This window comes from Schistocerca serialis, chromosome 5 (genome assembly GCF_023864345.2).
Source record: "Schistocerca serialis cubense isolate TAMUIC-IGC-003099 chromosome 5, iqSchSeri2.2, whole genome shotgun sequence".
Taxonomy (NCBI): Eukaryota; Metazoa; Arthropoda; class Insecta; order Orthoptera; family Acrididae; genus Schistocerca; species Schistocerca serialis.
Genome location: NC_064642.1, coordinates 648,607,405 through 648,627,042, shown reverse-complemented (window position 1 = coordinate 648,627,042; position 19,638 = coordinate 648,607,405). Strand labels below are relative to the sequence as shown.

At 38.2% G+C, this 19,638-nt stretch overlaps 2 protein-coding genes across 2 annotated transcripts in view; one reads left to right on the top strand and one right to left on the bottom strand.

The window, feature by feature from the left end:
• Nucleotides 1-2,341, top strand: part of LOC126480883 (ras-related and estrogen-regulated growth inhibitor) — a 395,339-nt gene extending 392,998 nt beyond the window's left edge. The window contains exon 6 of the mRNA XM_050104274.1: nt 772-2,341. Within this exon, the coding sequence (XP_049960231.1) occupies nt 772-998 (227 nt within the window). The 3' untranslated portion in view covers nt 999-2,341. The remainder of the gene's footprint in view (nt 1-771) is intronic.
• LOC126480882 (general transcription factor IIE subunit 2) overlaps nt 647-19,638 on the bottom strand; it is a 70,160-nt gene continuing 51,168 nt past the window's right edge. Inside the window, exons 5-7 of the mRNA XM_050104273.1 lie at nt 17,917-18,090; nt 5,144-5,295; nt 647-1,048 (exon numbers count right to left, since the gene is read on the bottom strand). Of these exons, the coding sequence (XP_049960230.1) occupies nt 5,152-5,295; nt 17,917-18,090 (318 nt within the window). The 3' untranslated portion in view covers nt 647-1,048; nt 5,144-5,151. The remainder of the gene's footprint in view (nt 1,049-5,143; nt 5,296-17,916; nt 18,091-19,638) is intronic.

Here is a 19,638-nt window from a genome sequence, read left to right as displayed (position 1 = left end):
CGGCAGATTTTGTAGTATAGTATCCTATACTACTGTACAGAATCTATTAAGAGTAACTGCAGTAATTTCACTATAACCATGTGTATACCCTGAACATTTTATGGGGCTGCTCAACCATTGGGTACCTCTGGTAACTCCGACTTTCTAATTTTCATATCCTGTCTAGGGATTGATAGTTTTTTTGAGAGAGAGAGAGAGAGAGAGAGAGAGAGAGAGAGAGAGGAAGGAGGGGTGGGGGGGAGGGAGGGAGGGAGGGGGGAGAGGGAGAGGGAGAGGGAGGGAGAGAGAGAGAGAGAGAGAGAGAGAGAGAGAGAGAGAGAGAGGAAGGAAGGAAGGAGGGGTGGGGGAGGGAGGGGGGAGGGGGGGGAGAGAGGGGGGGAGAGAGAGAGAGAGAGAGAGAGAGAGAGAGAGAGAGAGAGAGAGAGAGAGAGGAAGGTAGGAAGGAAGGAAGGAGGGGTGGGGGAGGGAGGGGGGAGGGAGAGAGAGAGAGAGAGAGAGAGAGAGAGAGAGAGAGGAAGGAAGGAGGAGTGGGGGAGGGAGGGAGGGAGGGGGGAGGGGGGGGGAGGGAGAGAGAGGGAGAGGGAGAGAGAGAGAGAGAGAGAGAGAGATAGATTTATGTTTTTCATAGAAATTCATTTGCAGAAACTTAAAAAAAAATCACATTATTATTATTATTATTATTAACATATTTCAATGCACACAGAACATATATAAATTTAAACCAAACAATAATTCCAGTTTCTTGAATTTATCAGTCTTTATCCAACACAGGTGAAATCCTGGCAAAGGACTTTGAATGCTGGTTTGGTGAAGTGACAGCAGCAGAGCAAGTAACCCAAGTAGCAGATGCATTCCATGAGGTGTGTCGTGAAGTCCTTGGTCTGCGACGGCGCAGTAAGCAGTCACTACTGGACAGAGTCCTTGGTGGAAAAAGTACAGGTCTTGGACTACGTGCTTATTCTCGGGGAAAAAGTGACAGTGCTCTTCCCAAGGACTGAACTGTCGTGTTGTTTCCATGAGAAGTACTGTACCAACTGCACTTCTTAACCTAAAAATGGAAAGTACAATATACTGCTGAGTGGTAGGCAGAAACTTCAGCAAAGTTTCTGATATGATGAGTCACAGTAGGTTCTGTGGTGAGCTGTACTGTGGAACCTTTTAAAATACTCCTGTTGTTACTGAACAGAAATAAAGACATTAAGTACATTAAAATCACAACAATGCCTAGGTGATACAGTTATGTACGAGAAATAATTATTCTTGAGTAATAAATGTACAAACCAGCAATAAAAGTGAACTTTTTTCTTCCAGCCTGGTGTACAGCAACATTAAATGCACAAAAGAAGCTTGTAATTTGCATATAAATATTTTGTGGGATCACCCTGAAATCACTACTATTAACAATCTGGTAACAGTTGCACAAACTTAAAATATTTAATGTCTTAAACCCATTTTTTCTTTTAGAAAAACCTACTTTTTCTTTTAGAAACCTCTAAACAGTGAAATGTTTACTATTATGCATGTCATCTAAGTTAAGGCAGAAAAGTCTATAGTAGCTGACAATGGGTGGGTGTGCCTTATTTTTATGTTGGTGCAAATCTGTGGATACAAATATCAGCTACTTTGAGAAATTTGTGTGTACTACAATAAACAACTAAAACAATTTGCAACAGGCTTCAGCATTTGGGCTGTGATCAATCACTATTTAATGAATGTAACAGAAGACATGTTAGCCTACATATTGAACTGAATTACAAGTGCCTATTCAGTCACAGAATGAAAACAAGATACACTACTGAGATAAGGATTGCAAAATTTGGTGATGTGCCACTGATGCCTTACAATAGAAAGATTCACAACAATACAAATGAAATGGTATAATTAACATGTCTTCAGAGTAGTCTTTTAAGTAGTACATTTACACATGAAACCAAACATACGACATGCATTCAACAAAGACTGAGACAGATTCTGAAAAGAACTTTATTACCAAATACTCACTCAAACTCAATATTTTCCCCTTCAATATAGCCACCATTAAGAGTGTTGCACTTGTCCCATCGTCTCATTCACTTTTGGAAAACATCCTCCAATCCATTTCTTGATGACCACTTCAAAATCGCCTCTAAAGCCTTCAATACATGATTTTCAGATCTAAATCAACATCCTTTGAGATCCTTTTTCACAGCAAGATACAACAAAATGTCACTTGCGACAACCTCAGGGCTACACAGGGGTGTGGGACTGCACAAATGCCCATTCTGGCTAAAAACATCATAACAGCTGCTGCAACATGAAGCCACTCATTGTAATGGTGCAGTTTTCACTTCCCATGAAGTTCCCTCCATTTCTTTGGGATATGGTCTTCCAACAATTACTGGCACATTCTTGCAGAATTCTGCATTTACTGTCCATGCTCTGAGAACTTGAAGTGTGTATACCATGCTGTGATGATTTAAAAAATGCAATCAATAAAGCCTTATTTGCTGATTTCTCCATGTACACTTTTTCTTGGGAAAGGCTGTCCCTTTTGAACAGACTCTGCATTCTGTCTTTTCTTTTCAGGGTCTTAAAAATTGACACAAGAGTCATCAGCAGTGATGATGGTTTTCCACTAATTGTCCCCTTCATCTTGGGCACATTGTTTCCACAGATGTGATTGTCAACTGTGTTCTGTTTCTGAGCAGGAGTCAGAAGTCTGTCAATCGAGTGAGCACACAATAGTGACATGTTTAAAGAATCCTTCAAAATGGTGTTAGCACTTCCCGCTGAAATTGCCAGCATATTTGTTAGTTGTCTACCAGTCACAAGAGATTCCTCATGCACAACTGCTGCTGAACTGTAGATTGCAATGTCAGTAAGGACAGTGCTGGAGGGCCCTCCTCCCTTTCAGCTTAAAACTCCCTCTCCCATCTTTGAAAACTTTATGCCATTGGAAACATGCAGCATGAGACACTAGATTCACCAGGAGCTCTATAAGGATCTTGAAGTGTTTCCGAAGCAGTTTCTTCTGAAGAATACAAATCTTTGATTGCATAACATTCCTATTAACTTTCTGCCATTTAAACTTTAGATGCAGCTCTTGCTACAACCACATTCAATATTCTATTGCTGCAGAATGAATGAGATCAGACAGGGTTGGTGCCTGGTGGCAGTTAAGGATATTAGTAGACATGAAGCAGCCACTAAATGCCAATGCAATGGCCTTTTCAATACATTTGAAAACTGCTTTCTATCTTTGTTGGACAAACCCTCAAACAAAAGGACCAAGCAGATATAGGCAAGTCATTTCCACAACGACACTGACAAGACTGCAATGCACATTTTCTGAATTCCTAAATTTTTTATGGTGGGGCATTGAAGCCACTCAATCTGACATGCTGACAATAAAGGTATTGTTTACTCATCCTGATTAAAAAATGCCTTCCTTCTCAGCCATGTGTGACATTCAATGCTCAATTTAATTTAAAAATACAGGAATTATTCCCATTACTGAATCTTTCTGATTAATGTAACCATGTGTTTAGTTTGAGTGGAAGTTGTTTTTATTGCAGGGCTACATAACATGAGTGTCGCCTGTCATAAAGACTGCATTTACTTCTCTTCGCAGTTGAATTCCTTTCCAAAACCACAAATTTGTTATCTGCACCTCCATCTACAATCCACTTAACATCTACTGTTATCAGACAACATTTGGAATCATTTATCACAATAAATAGAGCTGAATTTTACAGAGCAATGTCTCATTAAAAGTTGTCAATAACAACTATAAATGATAATAAATCTCCTCCACATATGAAGTATTTATATTATCAAATAATTATGTTAGTAGGCCAAGAAAGTGAATATTGAAATTTTCTGGTTCAATCTCAATATCAAAAGACATGAAATCACCATCAGAAAAAGTGACATGCGATGAACCAGAGTACTGACTCTCGACATCAAATGACTAGTATTCTCCTTTGTTACAAACTGATCTGCACTGGAAGACTGTAATTTCAGAAGCTATGTTTCAGTGAACATTAACATGTGATTTTCAATGATTAAGCAACTTCTTGTGTATCAACCTCCAACTGAAATAAAAGAAAGAAAAAGCACTACATGTAACCAGTTGTGATGTTTTGTCAAAACATGAATGTGTGTATGAATCGAAATAATTCAGTGTACTACTTTTTTGTGAATAAATGAATATGTATTTTATTTGAAATGCAGATTATTTCCTACTGTGAACAAAATATGATTTTCTATTCAGACTGTGTGATACGGACAAAGGTGACTACTGGGCAACAATCTCTCTCTGTGCCTATAAATTTAACCAATTTTGGTATGGAATTTTCCTTTTTATGTAAAATACAAAACATGCACACTGCATCAAAGTAGCAGTTGATGACCTCCCCCACTTTCTTCCTTTCCTCAGCTTAAAGGAATTTCCCCATATATTTTAAATAAGTCTGCATTTTACTACGTTAGTTGGCACAGTGGTTATAACATTGGACTTGCATTCAGGAGGGCGACAGTTCATATCTGTGTCCAACCATCCAGATTTAGGCTTTCCATAGTTTCCCTTAATCACTCTAGGCACATGCTGCAACAATTCCTTTGAAAGGCAGAGTCGATATCCTTTCCCATCCTTGACACAATCCAAGCTTCTGCTATGTCTCTAATGACCATATTGCCAATTGGCATGTTAAACTTTAATTTTCCTTTAATCTTCCTTCCATTTAATATTTTCAGATTACACAACATGATTATAAAAAATTTCAATATTATGAAAAGAACAGATTGCCACTCATCATCGAGAGGAGATGCTGAGTTGTAGAGAGGCACAACAAAAAGACAGCTTACACTTATGCTGTCAGCCAAAAGATTTTTTGAAGTAGAAAAAACACACTTGAACATTGTCTCTGACTGCTGTGGCTGTGGTCATGCTCCACTTTCAGATGAATTTGATATACTAGTGTAAATCTGCACCCAATTTAGCCTCTTTGTGCCTCTTACTTACAGCAATTTTGTCATTAATTTTCAGTGAGGACTCCACACTTATTTCTCAGTATATTTTACTTTTTTCCACATGTATATAAAACAGCTATTTTGTGTAAATACAAAAATATGAACCAAAATACACTGAACCATAAATAATTACCAGTAGTTTCATTTATCTTCATAAGTTTCAAGAACATCCGCCAAATGTTCATTATCACGCGGCTTCTTGAAAACTTTCTTTCGCTGGTTTGGTTTCTTTCGTTTATGATGCAGTATTTTCTTTGGTCCATGATCTTGCATTGACCTGATACCCTGAAATAAAGAAAGAGAAATGCATGACAATAAACCTACAATTCTTATCAAATGGATAATTTACAAAATAAACAGAACTATTCAGTGAAAGAAAACAAAACCTTCATGGTGTGAGACAGCTCCTACAGCACAATATTTGGAAAATTAACTACAGGAAACTGTTGTATATGTCATTTATGCATTGCATAACGACAGGGTGTCAATTCTAGATACATCTTCGATGAAATTAGAAGTGTCTTCGATGTGTGCGTATTACCATTACTTTCTAGGCAACTAACTTTGTAGCCATTATTTCTGGGAATCTCTGAGACCAGCTTAACACTTTGGAGACCAATCACTTAGAAGAATATTGGGCACAGGAAACTGGCCATTTACGCCGTTATTTAAAGCATTACTGGCACACATGCAACTGATGCATCTTCAAGAGTAATACATACTAAAACTGACCAAGCTTCAAGATTTATTCTTCATACTTACTTCAGTTCTTTGACAGATTACAAATATTAAAATAATGATGAGGAAGTATCATTATCCTCCCAAGAAAAAGTGAGAGGTGAGTTATTGAGTAATTTCTTCCTTCTGAACTTTGAAAATTTCTTGCTCACTCAACAAATGTGATGTAGTTGTAGCAGAAACAAAGCAAAACTGTGAAACCTAACGAATACACACAAGGAATTACATCAATGTGATCAAGTTTGCTCAGCCATTCATGAAATCAACTGTTATGTTTGCTGATGTTTCTTTTGAAATAATTGAGAAATTGACAACAGAAGGCAGCACCAGTCAAGGGGCAGGTCACAGATGTCTATACATTGCTCTTGTATGAAATAAGTCCAGTTTTTAAACGAGATGTGGCTCACATGTTGATAAAATTGCAGCATGAGCCATACTCAGTCGTGTGTTTGCCAGATACCCGTTAACACAGGTGTAACCACATCAAAGGGGTATCTCTGCAGAGGCCAGATTAACCTATGATCCCTGAAGAGGGGCAGCATCCTTTTCCGTAGTTGTACGAGCAGCAGTGGAGTAGTGGATGATTGTATGTTCTGCCTTGTAAAATTAGTCAACAGGCCTTTCTACGTTAGTACTGGAAGAGACTGAAAGGAATGGAGAACCTCACAGTTATTTCTCTTGAGGGCATGCAGCTCTACTATACTGCTCAAAGATAATGGTATCCTCTTGGGTAAAATATTCCAGTTCTAAGGTAGTCCCTCACTCAGACCTCCAAGCAGGAGCTATTCAGGAGGCTGTTGTCGTCAGAAAAAACAAAACTGCCATTCAACATGTAAAGAACATGGAACATTAGAGTCCTTAATAGGGTACGTAAGTTGAAGAATTTAAAAAGGCAAATGGATAAGTTGAAGCCACATACAGTGGTAACTAGTGAAGTGTGGTGGCAGGAAGAGCAGGGCTTCTTGTCAGGTCTGAACAGGGTTATAAATGTGGTCATGGGGAAAGAAGGAGCAGGTCTAATACTGAATAAGAAAACATGAATGCTAAAGTTTGTATGCCAACTAGCTCTGCATATGATGACGAGATTGAAATAATGTATGCTGAGATAAAATAATAATTTCAGATACTTAATGGAGACAAAAATTTAAATAAATTTAAATGTGATGGGAGACTATATTTGTTAGTACTAAGGAAGAGAAGGCAAAGTAGTCAGAGAATATATATGGGGGGGAGGGGGGGGGGGATGCCTGGTAGAATTTGGCACAGGCCTTAATTAATTTAATCAGAGCTAATACTTGGTTTAAGAATCATGAAAGGAAGTTGTATATGTGGAGGAGACCTGCAGCCACTGGATGGTTTCAGAAAGATTATGCAATGATAAATCAGATTTTACACTGACCATGATTTACTGGTTATGTATGAACTGCAGATTAAAACTGGGACCTGAAATAATCGAAAGAAGCAGGGGTTTATGAGAGTTTCAAAGGGAGCATTATGCAATGATTGACTGAAAAGAAGGAAAAGAATACAACAGAAGAAGAGTCAGCAGCCTTGAGATGAAACAGTGAAGGCAGCAGGGAATCTTAATATGCAAAAAGACAAGTCCCTATAGAAATATGTGGATAACACAACAGATATTAAATTTCATTGATGAAAGGAGAAAATACACAAATGCAGCAAATGAAGCAAGCAAAAGTGATTAGACACATCTACAAATGATTGACAGAAAGTGCAAAATGATTTAGCAGGAATGGCAAAAGGACAAATGCAAGCTTACAGAAGAAAGATGAAAGACAGATGTTACCTAGGAAAATCAAAGTGATATTTTGGATAAAAGAGAAGCAGCTGTATAAGATGCCAAACTAGTGATAAGCAAAGAAGGGAAAACTAATAGGTGGGAAGAATACATAGAAGGGCTATATACAGGAAACGAACTTGAAGAAGTATTATACAACAGTAAGATAAAGTAGATGAAGATAAGATGAAACACCGAAAGACCAAATTTGAAACAAGGACTCTGGAATGGAAGACTTCAGAATTATTGAGCTCTTTCTGGAGAGCCAGTAGTGCCAAAACCATTCCACCTGTTGCCCAAAATATATGAGGAAGACAAAATAACCTCAAATTTCACAAAGCATGTAGCAATTTCAATTCCAAAGAAGGCAGGTGCTGACAAGCATGAATATTACTGCACTACAAGTTTCATATGACATTTATAAAATACTGACAGAAATTATTTACAGAATAATGAGAAAACTGGTAAAAGCCAATCCCAGCGAAGATTGCTTTGGGTTCTGATGAGATTTAGGACCACACGGGATCATACTGACCATACAACTTATCTTAGAAGTTAAGTTCAAGAAAGGCAAACCTATATTTACAGCATATGTAGACTTAGAGATAGCTTTTGACAATGCTGACTGGAATTTACTCTTTGAAATATTGAAGGTAACATTGACAAAATACAGGAGAAAAAGATTATTCACAACTTGTATGGAAACCACACTGCAGTAATAAATAGTCAAAGATAATGAAAGGTAAGCAGTAGTTGAAGAGGGAGTAGGACAAGGTTGTAGCCTGCCTCAATATTATTCAATCAACACATTGAACAACCTGTGAAGGACACAAAGAAGACATCTCGAATGGGAATTCAAGTTCAGGGAGAAGAAATAAAAACTATGAATTTTGCCAACGACACTGCAATTGGACGACCAGTTGGAGAGGATAGGTAGTGTCTCCGTATAAGGTTAGGCCTGTACAATGAACATCAACAATAATAAAAGCAGGGTTGGAATATGGGTGTAAGGAATGAAAGAGGAAGCCGCCTGGTACAATTTTGTACAGAGCATAACTTAATCATAGTTAGCACTTGGTTTAAGAATCATGAAAGAAGGATGTATACATGGAGACACTGGAAGGTTTCAGATAGCTTACATAATGGTAAGATAGAGATTTAAGAACCAAGTTTTAAATTGTAAGACATTTCCAGGGGCAGATGTGGACACTGGCCACAATCTATTGGTTATGAACTGTAGATTAAAACTGAAGAAACTGCAAAAATGTGGGAATTTAAGGATATGAAACCTGGATAAACTGAAAGAACCAGATGTTGTAGAGAGTTTCAGAGAGAGCATTAGGGAATGACTGACGAGAATGGGGGAAAGAGGTACAGTAGAAGAAGAATGGGTAGTTTCGAGAGGTGAAATAGTGAAGGCAGCAGAGGATCAAGTACGTAAAAAGATGAAGGCTAGTAGAAATCCTTCGGTAACACAAGAGATATTGAATTTAATTGATGACAGGAGAAAATATAAAAATGCAGTAAATGAAGCAGGCAAAAAGGAACACAAATGTCTCAAAAATGAGATCAACAGGAAGTGCAAAATTGCTAAGCATGGATGGCTAGAGAATATATGTAAGGATGTAAGTGTAAGATTGATACTGCCTACAGGAAAATTAAAGAGACCTTTGTAGAAAAGAGAACCACTTGCATGATTATCAAGAGCTCAGATGGAAAACCAGTTCTAAGCAGAGAAGGGAAGACAGAAAGGTGGAAGGAGTATATAGAGGGTCTATACAAGGGCAATGTTCTTGAGGGCAATATTATGGAAATGGTGGTGGTGGTTAGTGTTTAACGTCCCGTCGACAACGAGGTCATTAGAAACGGAGCGCAAGCTCAGGTTAAGGAAGGATTGAGAAGGAAATCGGCCGTGCCCTTTCAAAGGCATTTGCCTGAAACGATTTAGGGAAATCACGGAAAATCTAAATCAGGATGGCTGGAGATGGGATTGAACCGTCGTCCTCCCGAATGCGAGTCCATTGTGCTAACCACTGCGCCACCTCGCTCGGTATGGAAATGGAAGAGGATGTAGATGAAGATGAAATGGGAGATATGATATTGCGAGAAGAGTTTGGCAGAGCACTGAAAGACCTAAGCTGAAACAAGGACTCAGGAGTAGACAACATTCTCTTAGAACTACTGGCAGCCTTGGGAGAGCCAGCCCTGACAAAACTCCACCATCTGGTGAGCAAGATGTATGAGACAGGTGAAATATCCTTAGACTTCAAGAAGAATACAATAACTCCAATCCCAAAGAAAGCAAGTGTTGACAGGTGTGAAAAATATCAAACTATCAGTTTAACATCTTTCACAAAGATTGCCCAGATCAAATGTGTGTAACATCAATCTGCCTTCAAGCAGAAAGAAGAAACAGAAGAGAACAAACCACAGATGTTAGCATACATACCCTATACTCAGGACTCTCTCTGTGAAGATCAGCAGACTTCTAAATAAACTTGCCACTGGACCCAGTCACTAGAAATAGCAAGACCCGTCACCTGACAAGCAGTCTATTTGCCAGTGCAAAGAACAACTTATGCTTTTGAAAGCCTGGTATCTACAACATCACTTTTGAGTGTGGCATGTTATGCATTGGCCAAACAACCAGAACAAAGGAAGTTCAATGTGTGGCACACCAATGCCACACTAGGCTGGGATCAGTCAGTAAATCTGCAGTAGCTGGACACTGTCTGGAATACAATGAACTATGACAAGACTCCTGGTTCTGGGATAGTATCATTAAGAGGGGTAATTGAAAGCAAGTTGGGGCAAAAACTGGGTACCAACTCAGCAAGGCATGAGACATCATGCCCCAATAACTGAAAGAGCAACAGCACTTGCAAGCAGTTAACAGAATCTGTGATCATGAATGTGCACCCTCAATTTCGTCCTCCAGTGGCAGAGGAAACATTAAGACGCCATTCATCAGGCCGTGACCAGGAACTTGGATAAAGGAGTGGACAGAGGCATGCAGCTGGGGAATGGATGGCATAACAAATCACTGCCACAGAGGATGAGGAGACAGAATCAAGGGAGGAGCACTTTCATGACAAATCAGTACATCAGCAGTACCTTATGATGATGGCAAGTTATATCTATGAAATCTTGTGCCACTCAGAGGTGGTCATCCAGCTGGAAACTCAGGATGACTGTAAGCATCATGATCAGTGTCAGAAAAAGATGAGAAGTTACATCAGTATTTTGTCAGTTCTACAATTTCATTACCTATTTAGTTACTGCAAATACTGAACATCTAATTACCTGTAACTTTATCTCCTTTGTATTTCCTTTATGTACAGTCCATAACATAGTCTTAAAATATTTTAAATCATCTACACATCTTTCTTACCATGGGTCCCATATCAAAGTATCTCATTATGGAGCAGAGGTGCTTTCTTTTCAGGGCACAACTCATAAACCATTTTCATGACAATTTTTGTGTATTAAAATTAAGTTAACAAATATACATTTAAAATTATGACAGCAGTTACCTGGGAAGGAACTGACTAGGTTAGGGAAGGTTAAAAAAGTAAGAGTAGGTTGCTCAGACACCACAATGACAGGAACCACATCTGAGGACAAAGGCAAATGAAGCTCTACACTGCTAAAGTGACCACCACAACAAACTACTAAGGCTGTAGTGTGTACTGATAACTAACATAAAAAAGCTATAAACAACACAAGAAAGACAAGTAAGAAGAAACAAGGTACGAAAAAGTATAACGGACAAATGTCTGGCTGGCTGCTGACGAAAATTAAATGAACCATTCACAGAAAAAACTCGTTCATTTATTGAAGAGTTCACGCCATGCACCGTATTTATATGGGAGACATCATTATTCACAGCTTCTTGTCGGTTACTCTCTAACCATTTGGTGAGATTTACATCCACATCAACATCTACATCCATACTCTGCAAAATAATGTCAAGTGCCCGTAGAGGGTATTTCCCATTTTACCATAGTACCAGTTATTAGGGCTTCTTCCCATTCCATTCATATATGGAGTACAAGAAGAATGATTGTTTAAATGCCTTTGCACATGCTGTAATTAATCTAATCTTTTCCTCACAATCCCTAAAGACAGTTCTTGAAACTTTATAAGTAGGTTTTGTCAGGATAATTTGCATCTCTCTTTACGTGTCTGCCAGTTCAGTTTCTTCAGCATCTCTCTGACATTCTCCCACATGTCAAACAAAACTGTGAACTATCATGATGTCCTTCTCTGAATATGTGCAATACCCCCTTCCAATCCCATTTGGTACATATCTGAGCAATATTCTAGGATGGGTCGCACAACTGATTAATAGGCCATCTCCTTTGTAAACTGACTGCACTTCCTTCATATTCAACTGATAACCTTGTAGTTTAGTTACTTTGATCTACAAACCAACTAACGTTCATATTCCACAAGAGAACTGCAATCTGCCACATGCTTCTTCTATAAATCAGCTTATGTGATTGTTACATGAGTTACACCTGGGTATCTGTGTGAGTTGAATGATTCTAATTAAGACTCTTTGATATTATAGTCATAGGATATCATTATAATTATTTCATTTTGTAAAATGCACAGTTTTACATTTATGTATATTTAAAGTAAGTTGCCAATATATGCAGCACTTCAAAATTTTATCAAGACTCAACAGCATATTTCTACAACTTCTTTCAGACAGTACTTCATTGCATGAGGTTATATTAGATTTGTCTACTAAACAATTGATCAGCCAAATATAGAGTAATATCAACGGCAACAGACAATGGTATAATGGGAGTACGATTGGTTATGAATACGAAAGTAGGGCAGAAAATGAGTTAGTATGAACGGTTCAGTAATAATAGTCATTCTCATGAGACTTGACAGCAAACCAATGCCAAGAATGGTAGTTCAGATACACATGCCAATATCACAAACAGAAGATGGAAATATAGAAAAAGTATATGAGGAGATTGAAATGTTAACTCAGTATGTAAAGGCAGATGAAAATCTAACAACCATGGGGCATTGGAATGCGGTTGTATGGGAAGGAATAGACGAATAGGTTACAGAAAGAATACGGGCTTAGCAGTAGGCATGAGACAGGAGAAAGACTAACTGAGTTCTGCAATAAATTTCAGATGGTAATAGCAAACACTCAGTTCAATAATCACAAGAAAAGGAGGTATACTTGGAAAAGACTTGGAGATATGGGAAGATTCCAGCTGGATTACATCATGATCAAACAGAGATTTCGAAATCAGATACTGGATTTTAAAATGTGCCTAGGTGCAGATATAAAATGAGATCACAATACAGTAATTATGAACAACAGACTGAAATTTAAGAGAATTGTCCAGAAGAATCAGAGTAGAAGGAAGTAGGATACTGAAATACCGAGGCATGATGAAACACACTTGAAGTTCCTTGAGGATGTAGATACGGCAATCAGAAGTACCAGAGTAGATAGTTCAGTTGAAGAGGAGTCTACATCTGTAAAAAGGGCAATCACAGTTGCTGGACACACAAACACAGGTATAAGAATGGTAACTGCAAGGAAACCTCAGGCAACAGAAGAAACACTTCAACTGATCGACGAAGAAAGGAAGTACAAAAATTTCACGGTATATATCTCCTAGAAATGAAATAAATAGGAAGTGCAGGGCAGCCAATGCGAAATGGCTGCAGGAAAGATGTGAAGAAATTGAAAAAGAAATGATAGTCGGGAGGGTTGAATCAGCACATCAAGAAGTCAAAACACTCTTTGGTGAAATTAAAAGCAAGCTTGGGAACATTAAGAGTGCAACAGGAATTCCAATGTATTAAATGCAGAGCAAAGAGTAAATACATGAAAGGAGGCATCTCTGAGGAGTACAAGATTGTGATACAGGAAGAAGTTGGAGTTGATGTGCGAGACATAGGGGATCCAGTTTTAGAGTCAGAATTTAAAATACCTTTGGAAGACTTGATATCAAATAAGGCAGAAATAATAGATAACATTCCATCAGAACTTCTAAAACTATTGGGAGAAATGACAACCAAACAACTACTGAAGTTGGTGTGTAGAATCTATAGCTAAATACCATCTAAGTTCTGGAAAAATATCAACCACACAATTCCAAAGATAGTAAGGCCAGACAAGAATAATATTCGGAACAATGGAAAAAAAATTGAGGATCTGTTAGATGACAATCAGTTTGTGTTTAGGAAAGATAAAGGCACCAGAGAGGCAGTTCTGACTTCGCAAGACTAAAGAAAAATCAAGATGCAGTCATAGGATTTGTCAACCTAGAAAAATGTGTTTGGCATTGTCATATAGTGCAGGACGTTCGAAATACTGAAAAAAAAATGGAGCAAGCTATCAGGAAAGATTGGTAATATGCAATATGCACAAGAATCAAGAGGGAAAAATAAGACTGGAAGACCACAAATGAAGTGCTTGGATTAAAAATGGTGTAAGACAACAATAATGGAGTCTTTCGTCCCTATTGTTCAATCTACACATTGAAGCAATGATTGAAATAAAAGAAAGGTTAAAGAGTGGGATTACAATTCAGAGTGGAGGGATATCAATGATAAGATTCGCTAATGACATTGCTATCCTCAGCGAAAGTGAAGAAGATTTACACAATCGAGAATGAACAGTCTAACAGGTGCAGATTGTGTATTAAGAGTAAACCAGAAAAAGACAAAAGTAATGAGAATCTGCAGAAATGAAAATAACAAAACACTTAACATCAAAATTGCTGATAACAATGTCGATGAAGTTATGGAATTCTGCTACCTCGGAAAAGAAATAACCAATGACAGACGTAGCAAGGAGGACATAACAAGTAGACTAGCATGGGCAAAGAGGGCATTCCTGGCCAAGAAAAGTCTACTGGTATCAAACATTGGCCTTAATTTGAGGAAGAAATTTCAGAGAATGTATGTTTGTAGACCAGTATTGTAGGGTAGTGAATCATGGACTGTGGGAAAACCAAAACAGAAGAGAATCAAAGGGTTTAGGATGTGGTGCTACAGAATAATGTTGAAAATTAGATAGGCTGATAAGGTAAGGTGTAAGGAGGTTCTCTGCAGAACTGGCAAGGAACATATGAGAAACACTGGATTGTAGAACCTGGGTTAAGACATCAGGGAATGACTTACGTGGTACTAGAGGGAGCTGTAAATGGTAAAAACTGTATGGAAAGACTGAGATTAGAATACATAATACAAATAACTGAGGACAAAGTGTGCAAAACAGCAAGGTTCCCAGGACACTTCCCAAGGGCACACCCGAAGTTATTGCTGCATCCATCAATGACCCACCATCAAAGGTAACATGCTACATCCTACCTACCAACAAATCTTCAATCCAGTCACTAATTTCACTTGATATGCCATACAAATGTACTTTTGATAGTAAGCAAAGTTGTAGTATATAGTCAAATGCTTTTCTGAAATCAAAAAATATTGCATCTACCTGATCATCTTGATCCATGGCTTTCAGGAAGTCATGTGAGGAAAGTGTGAACTGGGTTTTGCATGGCCAATGTTTTCTAAATCTGTGCTGGATGGCACGAAGGGTAATTCTGTTCGACATGCCTCATTAAGACTGAGTACAGAATATGTTATCAGATTCTATGACAAACAGATATCAAGGATATTGAACAGCAGTTTTGTGGTCACTTCCATTATTCTCTTGTCAACTGGAGTGACCTGGGCTTTCTTCCAAATATTGGGCACAGGTCTTTTGTTTGAGGGATCTATGGTAGACTATGGTTAAAAGAGGGGCTATTTCAGCCACAAATTTGGTACAGAATTAAGACAGGGATTCTACTGAGCTCTGGGGATTTGTTCCATTCTAGGGATTTTGGCTGCTTCTCGATACCTACTAATTTCTAGCTCACTCGTCTTTGGAGTGGTGTGAGAATATAGTTGGTAGCAATATCCCTGGATTTTCATTTGTAAAGGAACATTTGAAAAAGGAGTTCAGCTCTTCTGCTTTCACTTTGTTATCCGCAGTTTCAATCCTTATCTCATCCATGAGTCTCTGGACACTTAACTTTGGTACCATTAAAAGTCTTTCCATATGGCCAGAATTTCTTTGGTTTGTGAGAGATCTTTAGATAATATTCTGCTACAGTAATCATTGAAGGCTTCATGCACTGCCCTCTTTAACAGGCCAACATACTTCCTTCAGCATCTCCCTGTCTATAGCCCTATGATTTGTTTTGTACTTATTATGCAGTAATCTATGTTTCTTTAAAAGTTTCTTTGAAGTAGCTGTATACCATGGAGAGTATGAACAGAATTATGAACTGTTCTAGTATGTACATACCTGTTAAGTGCATGGAGATGTAACTCTCCCGGAGATACCAAACTGGATTAACATGGGATATTGAATGTATACAAAAAAGGGCACTATGAATGGTCAGAGGTTTGTCTGACTCGTGGAAGAGCACTATGGAAATGGTGAAAAACCTGAATCAGCAGATTTTTTAACAGAAACAACAACTATCCCCATGAAAGCCTAGTTACAAAGTTCCACAGTTCTACAGATATTCTTTAGTCTCTTACATATCACTCATGTATAAATCATGAATATCAGATTAGATTGATTTCAGCACATACAGAAGTATTTAAGCAGTTGTCCCCCCCCCCCCCCCCCCCCGCACCCCATAAGCAAATCAAACGGAAAGAAATCCTAACATGGTGCCGTGCTAACAAAGCTCCAATGATCCTGAGAAGACATATTTACGATCTTTCTGTGCCACCAGTTTTGACTTACAGCAGTGAGGCACAGAATTTTAATCCAAAATACTTGTTTATATGAGGGTAAGTCAATTATTATACACAATTTAGTTTTATCTTTATTTATTTTGGTAGTACTGTCATTTTACGTTGATGACACATGCTTTGTTTATTTGTTGTTATATCTTTGCAATTTTCAAGCTGCTAGGTTAGTTTCGTTACCGCTGCTGTGCTGTTGATCATGGCTGCTCCGCTGTCTATTGGCACCAAAGAAGAGCAACATTCAGTGATCCATTTTTTTGTGGTCGGAAGGTGTATGAGGGGCCGAAATTCATCGAAGAGTATCAGTACAGTACCGGAACAATGTTTTGCCACAACGGAGTGTCTACGAATGGATTGAAAAATTCCTAAATGGTCGCACAAGCGTTACGCACAATGAAGGAGCCGGACAACTGTTTACTACCACAAATGAAGAAACCATTGAGCATTCATGTGAAATGATTCTCTTGGACGATTAACTATTGACAAAGGGGCACATCGTCTACAAATTAGTCATGGTTCTGGCCTACGAAATCATCCACAACACTACTTACACAGTTGCATAAACAAACGCACTTGGACATCTGCAAAAACATTTGGATCGCTATGGTAACAAAGGGGGCAACTTCTTAGACAGGATCATTACTGGTGACGAAACATGGATCCATCATTAAGAGCCGGAGAGTAAATGGCAGAATATGGAATGGAAACATCAAAATTCGCCGTGCAAGAAAAATTTCAAGACCCAAACATCCACAGGAAAACTGATGCTTATGGTTTTTTGGGACACCCAAGGTCCGTTACTGGAACATTATGGGGAAAGGGCAAAACAATAAACAGTGTACATTACAGTGAGATGCTTACTGCCAGGCTAAAGCCTGCAATTCGAAGCAAACGCCGAGGATTGCTGTTAAAAGGTGTTGTGTTGTTGCACAACAATGCCCGTCCGCACACTGCTGCCCACAGTGCTGAAACACTCCAGAAACTCAAATTTGAAGAACTGGATCATCCTCCATATAGTCCCTATCTTGCCCCTTCTGACTATCACTTGTTTGGTCCACTCAAACAGGCATTAAGGGGCTGTCGATTTGCCTCGGACGAAGCAGTGAAAGAAGCGGTGCATTCCTGGCTTGCAGCTCAACCAAGAACATTCTTTTATGAGGGCATCAGGAAGCTTGTACAACAATGGACCAAGTGCACTGAAACGCATGGAGACTATGTCGAAAAATGATGTTGTTGTCAGTTTCCTATTTGATTGCAATAAAATTTTATAACTTTTTGTGCATAATAATTGACTTACCTTTGTAACTAATCCATCCACTCGTAATGTACTTGGCTATAAAATATCCATCATAGTTACAATGGACTGTAAGCCTGCCAGTCAGATGAAATATAGTTTAAGGTACTGAACCAAAATCTGTGTTTTTTTATTTGATTTACAGTGTTCATTGTTTTCATTTAGCTTGTAATCCAATAGAATGCTGGATTATGCCGGATTCTTATGACAATTTAATGAAATTGTTCTGCATTCCAAAATTTTTTGTCAATTCTTACATTCATATATTTGTCTTAATTCTTACCTGTTTCTCCAAATATTCCTCAATTTTTTGGTCATCCATACTCTCAACAGCCACAGAGCGCCACAACTTCTGAAATTCCTCGTCTACAGGTAGTGTGTCTGATTTATCATTAAAGAATACAATCTTTTTCTTGTCAATGGGCCGCGTAATATATATTATCTCATTCTGCAAACTCTAGAACATAAGGTGTAACATGAGAAACTACACAAAATAATATGATGTGCATACACAAAATACCAATGGTACAATTGCACACATTTAGTATCTAAAGTGCTCCCACTGATAAGAAAACCAGTAAACATTACAGGACAGAAATAAACATCATCTCATACATCAAAAAGAGAGTAGTAATCCTACTGATATATTGATTTCAAAAATACTACATACTTCATTTCTATGTACCTGACCATAAGTGTCACAAAGAGCAACAGGAATTTTGTGAGGAAAGACAAGACTTTATGAGGATACTGAAAGAACATAATATTAAGATTGTAAAGGAAGAATTCAATGATAAAATCACTGCAGCCTACCATATTTACTAGAATCTAAGCCGCACTTTTTTCCAGTTTTTTGCAATCCAAAAAACCGCCTGTGGCTTAGAATCGAGTGCAAAGTAAGCAGAAGTTCTGAAAAATGTTGGTAGGTGCCGCCACAACTAACTTCTGCCATCGAATATATGTAGCGCTACACAGACATGCTTTGCAGGCACAAAGATAAATACTGGCGCCAAAACCTCTGCGTCAGCAAATAAATTTAAAAAAAGGTGGAAGACGAGCTTTTTTTCTCCGCCCCGAGTTTCGACTACTGCATTTTCATACATTATCCAACGAAGTAAATACAAATTCCGTATTGTTCATCTTCGAATGTAGCAGCATTTCAATGTACTACGAAAATCCGAATGCCAAGACTGTTTGGGATGTTTGTCAATATGGCCAACTCTACGTTCTGAATTTTTTCCTTCCTGTGAGAAGAGATGGTTGCTAATAGGAACTTTTATGAACTGTGAATCACATGCAGTATTCTCTTCACCATAAGAATAATACGAATATAAACATTTTGTCATGCATTGTTTCGTGTTTGCTGCTATCTCATTTAAATCCTGTCTGCCTAATAAAGTACGAAACTAGAGTGAGACAACAGCAAATGTGGAAGAATATACATATCATGTGATGTTTATATTCGTATTATTCTTATGCCTAATAGTGATACAGTCAGAAATGAAGCACGGCAATTGACTATATTTTTAAATCTAAGATGACTCTAATTTCTGTGCAGAATGATGTGTACTAAAGAGGCGTCTGCAAAGATTTTCAAACGGAGAAAAATTTTCGCTAAACTCTCGTTCAGAACTTCTAGCATACACAGTATATTATTGGGTTCTTGTTGATCATTATCAAAGAAAGCAGCAGTGTAAGTAACAACAAATAGCAGTCTCTTGCCATTGTTTCGTTAATGAGACGATTCCTCTCTTTTTTTTTTTTTAAATTGTAAGTGGCGGTAGCGTGCAGAAAAGCAAGCCACGCCGCGAGTGGCAACAGGCCATAAACACTCATTATCAGAATGCGACAAAACAGTCCATGACACAGTACAGTAATGCATTTTCAGCTTAGAGTGACATAAACACCTATAACAAAGAGAACGGCGCTTATCAGATCAAAGAAAAATAAGCAATCAATTCAAACCAGACGAAGCACGTGAAAAAGGAAGGGTACCCATATAATT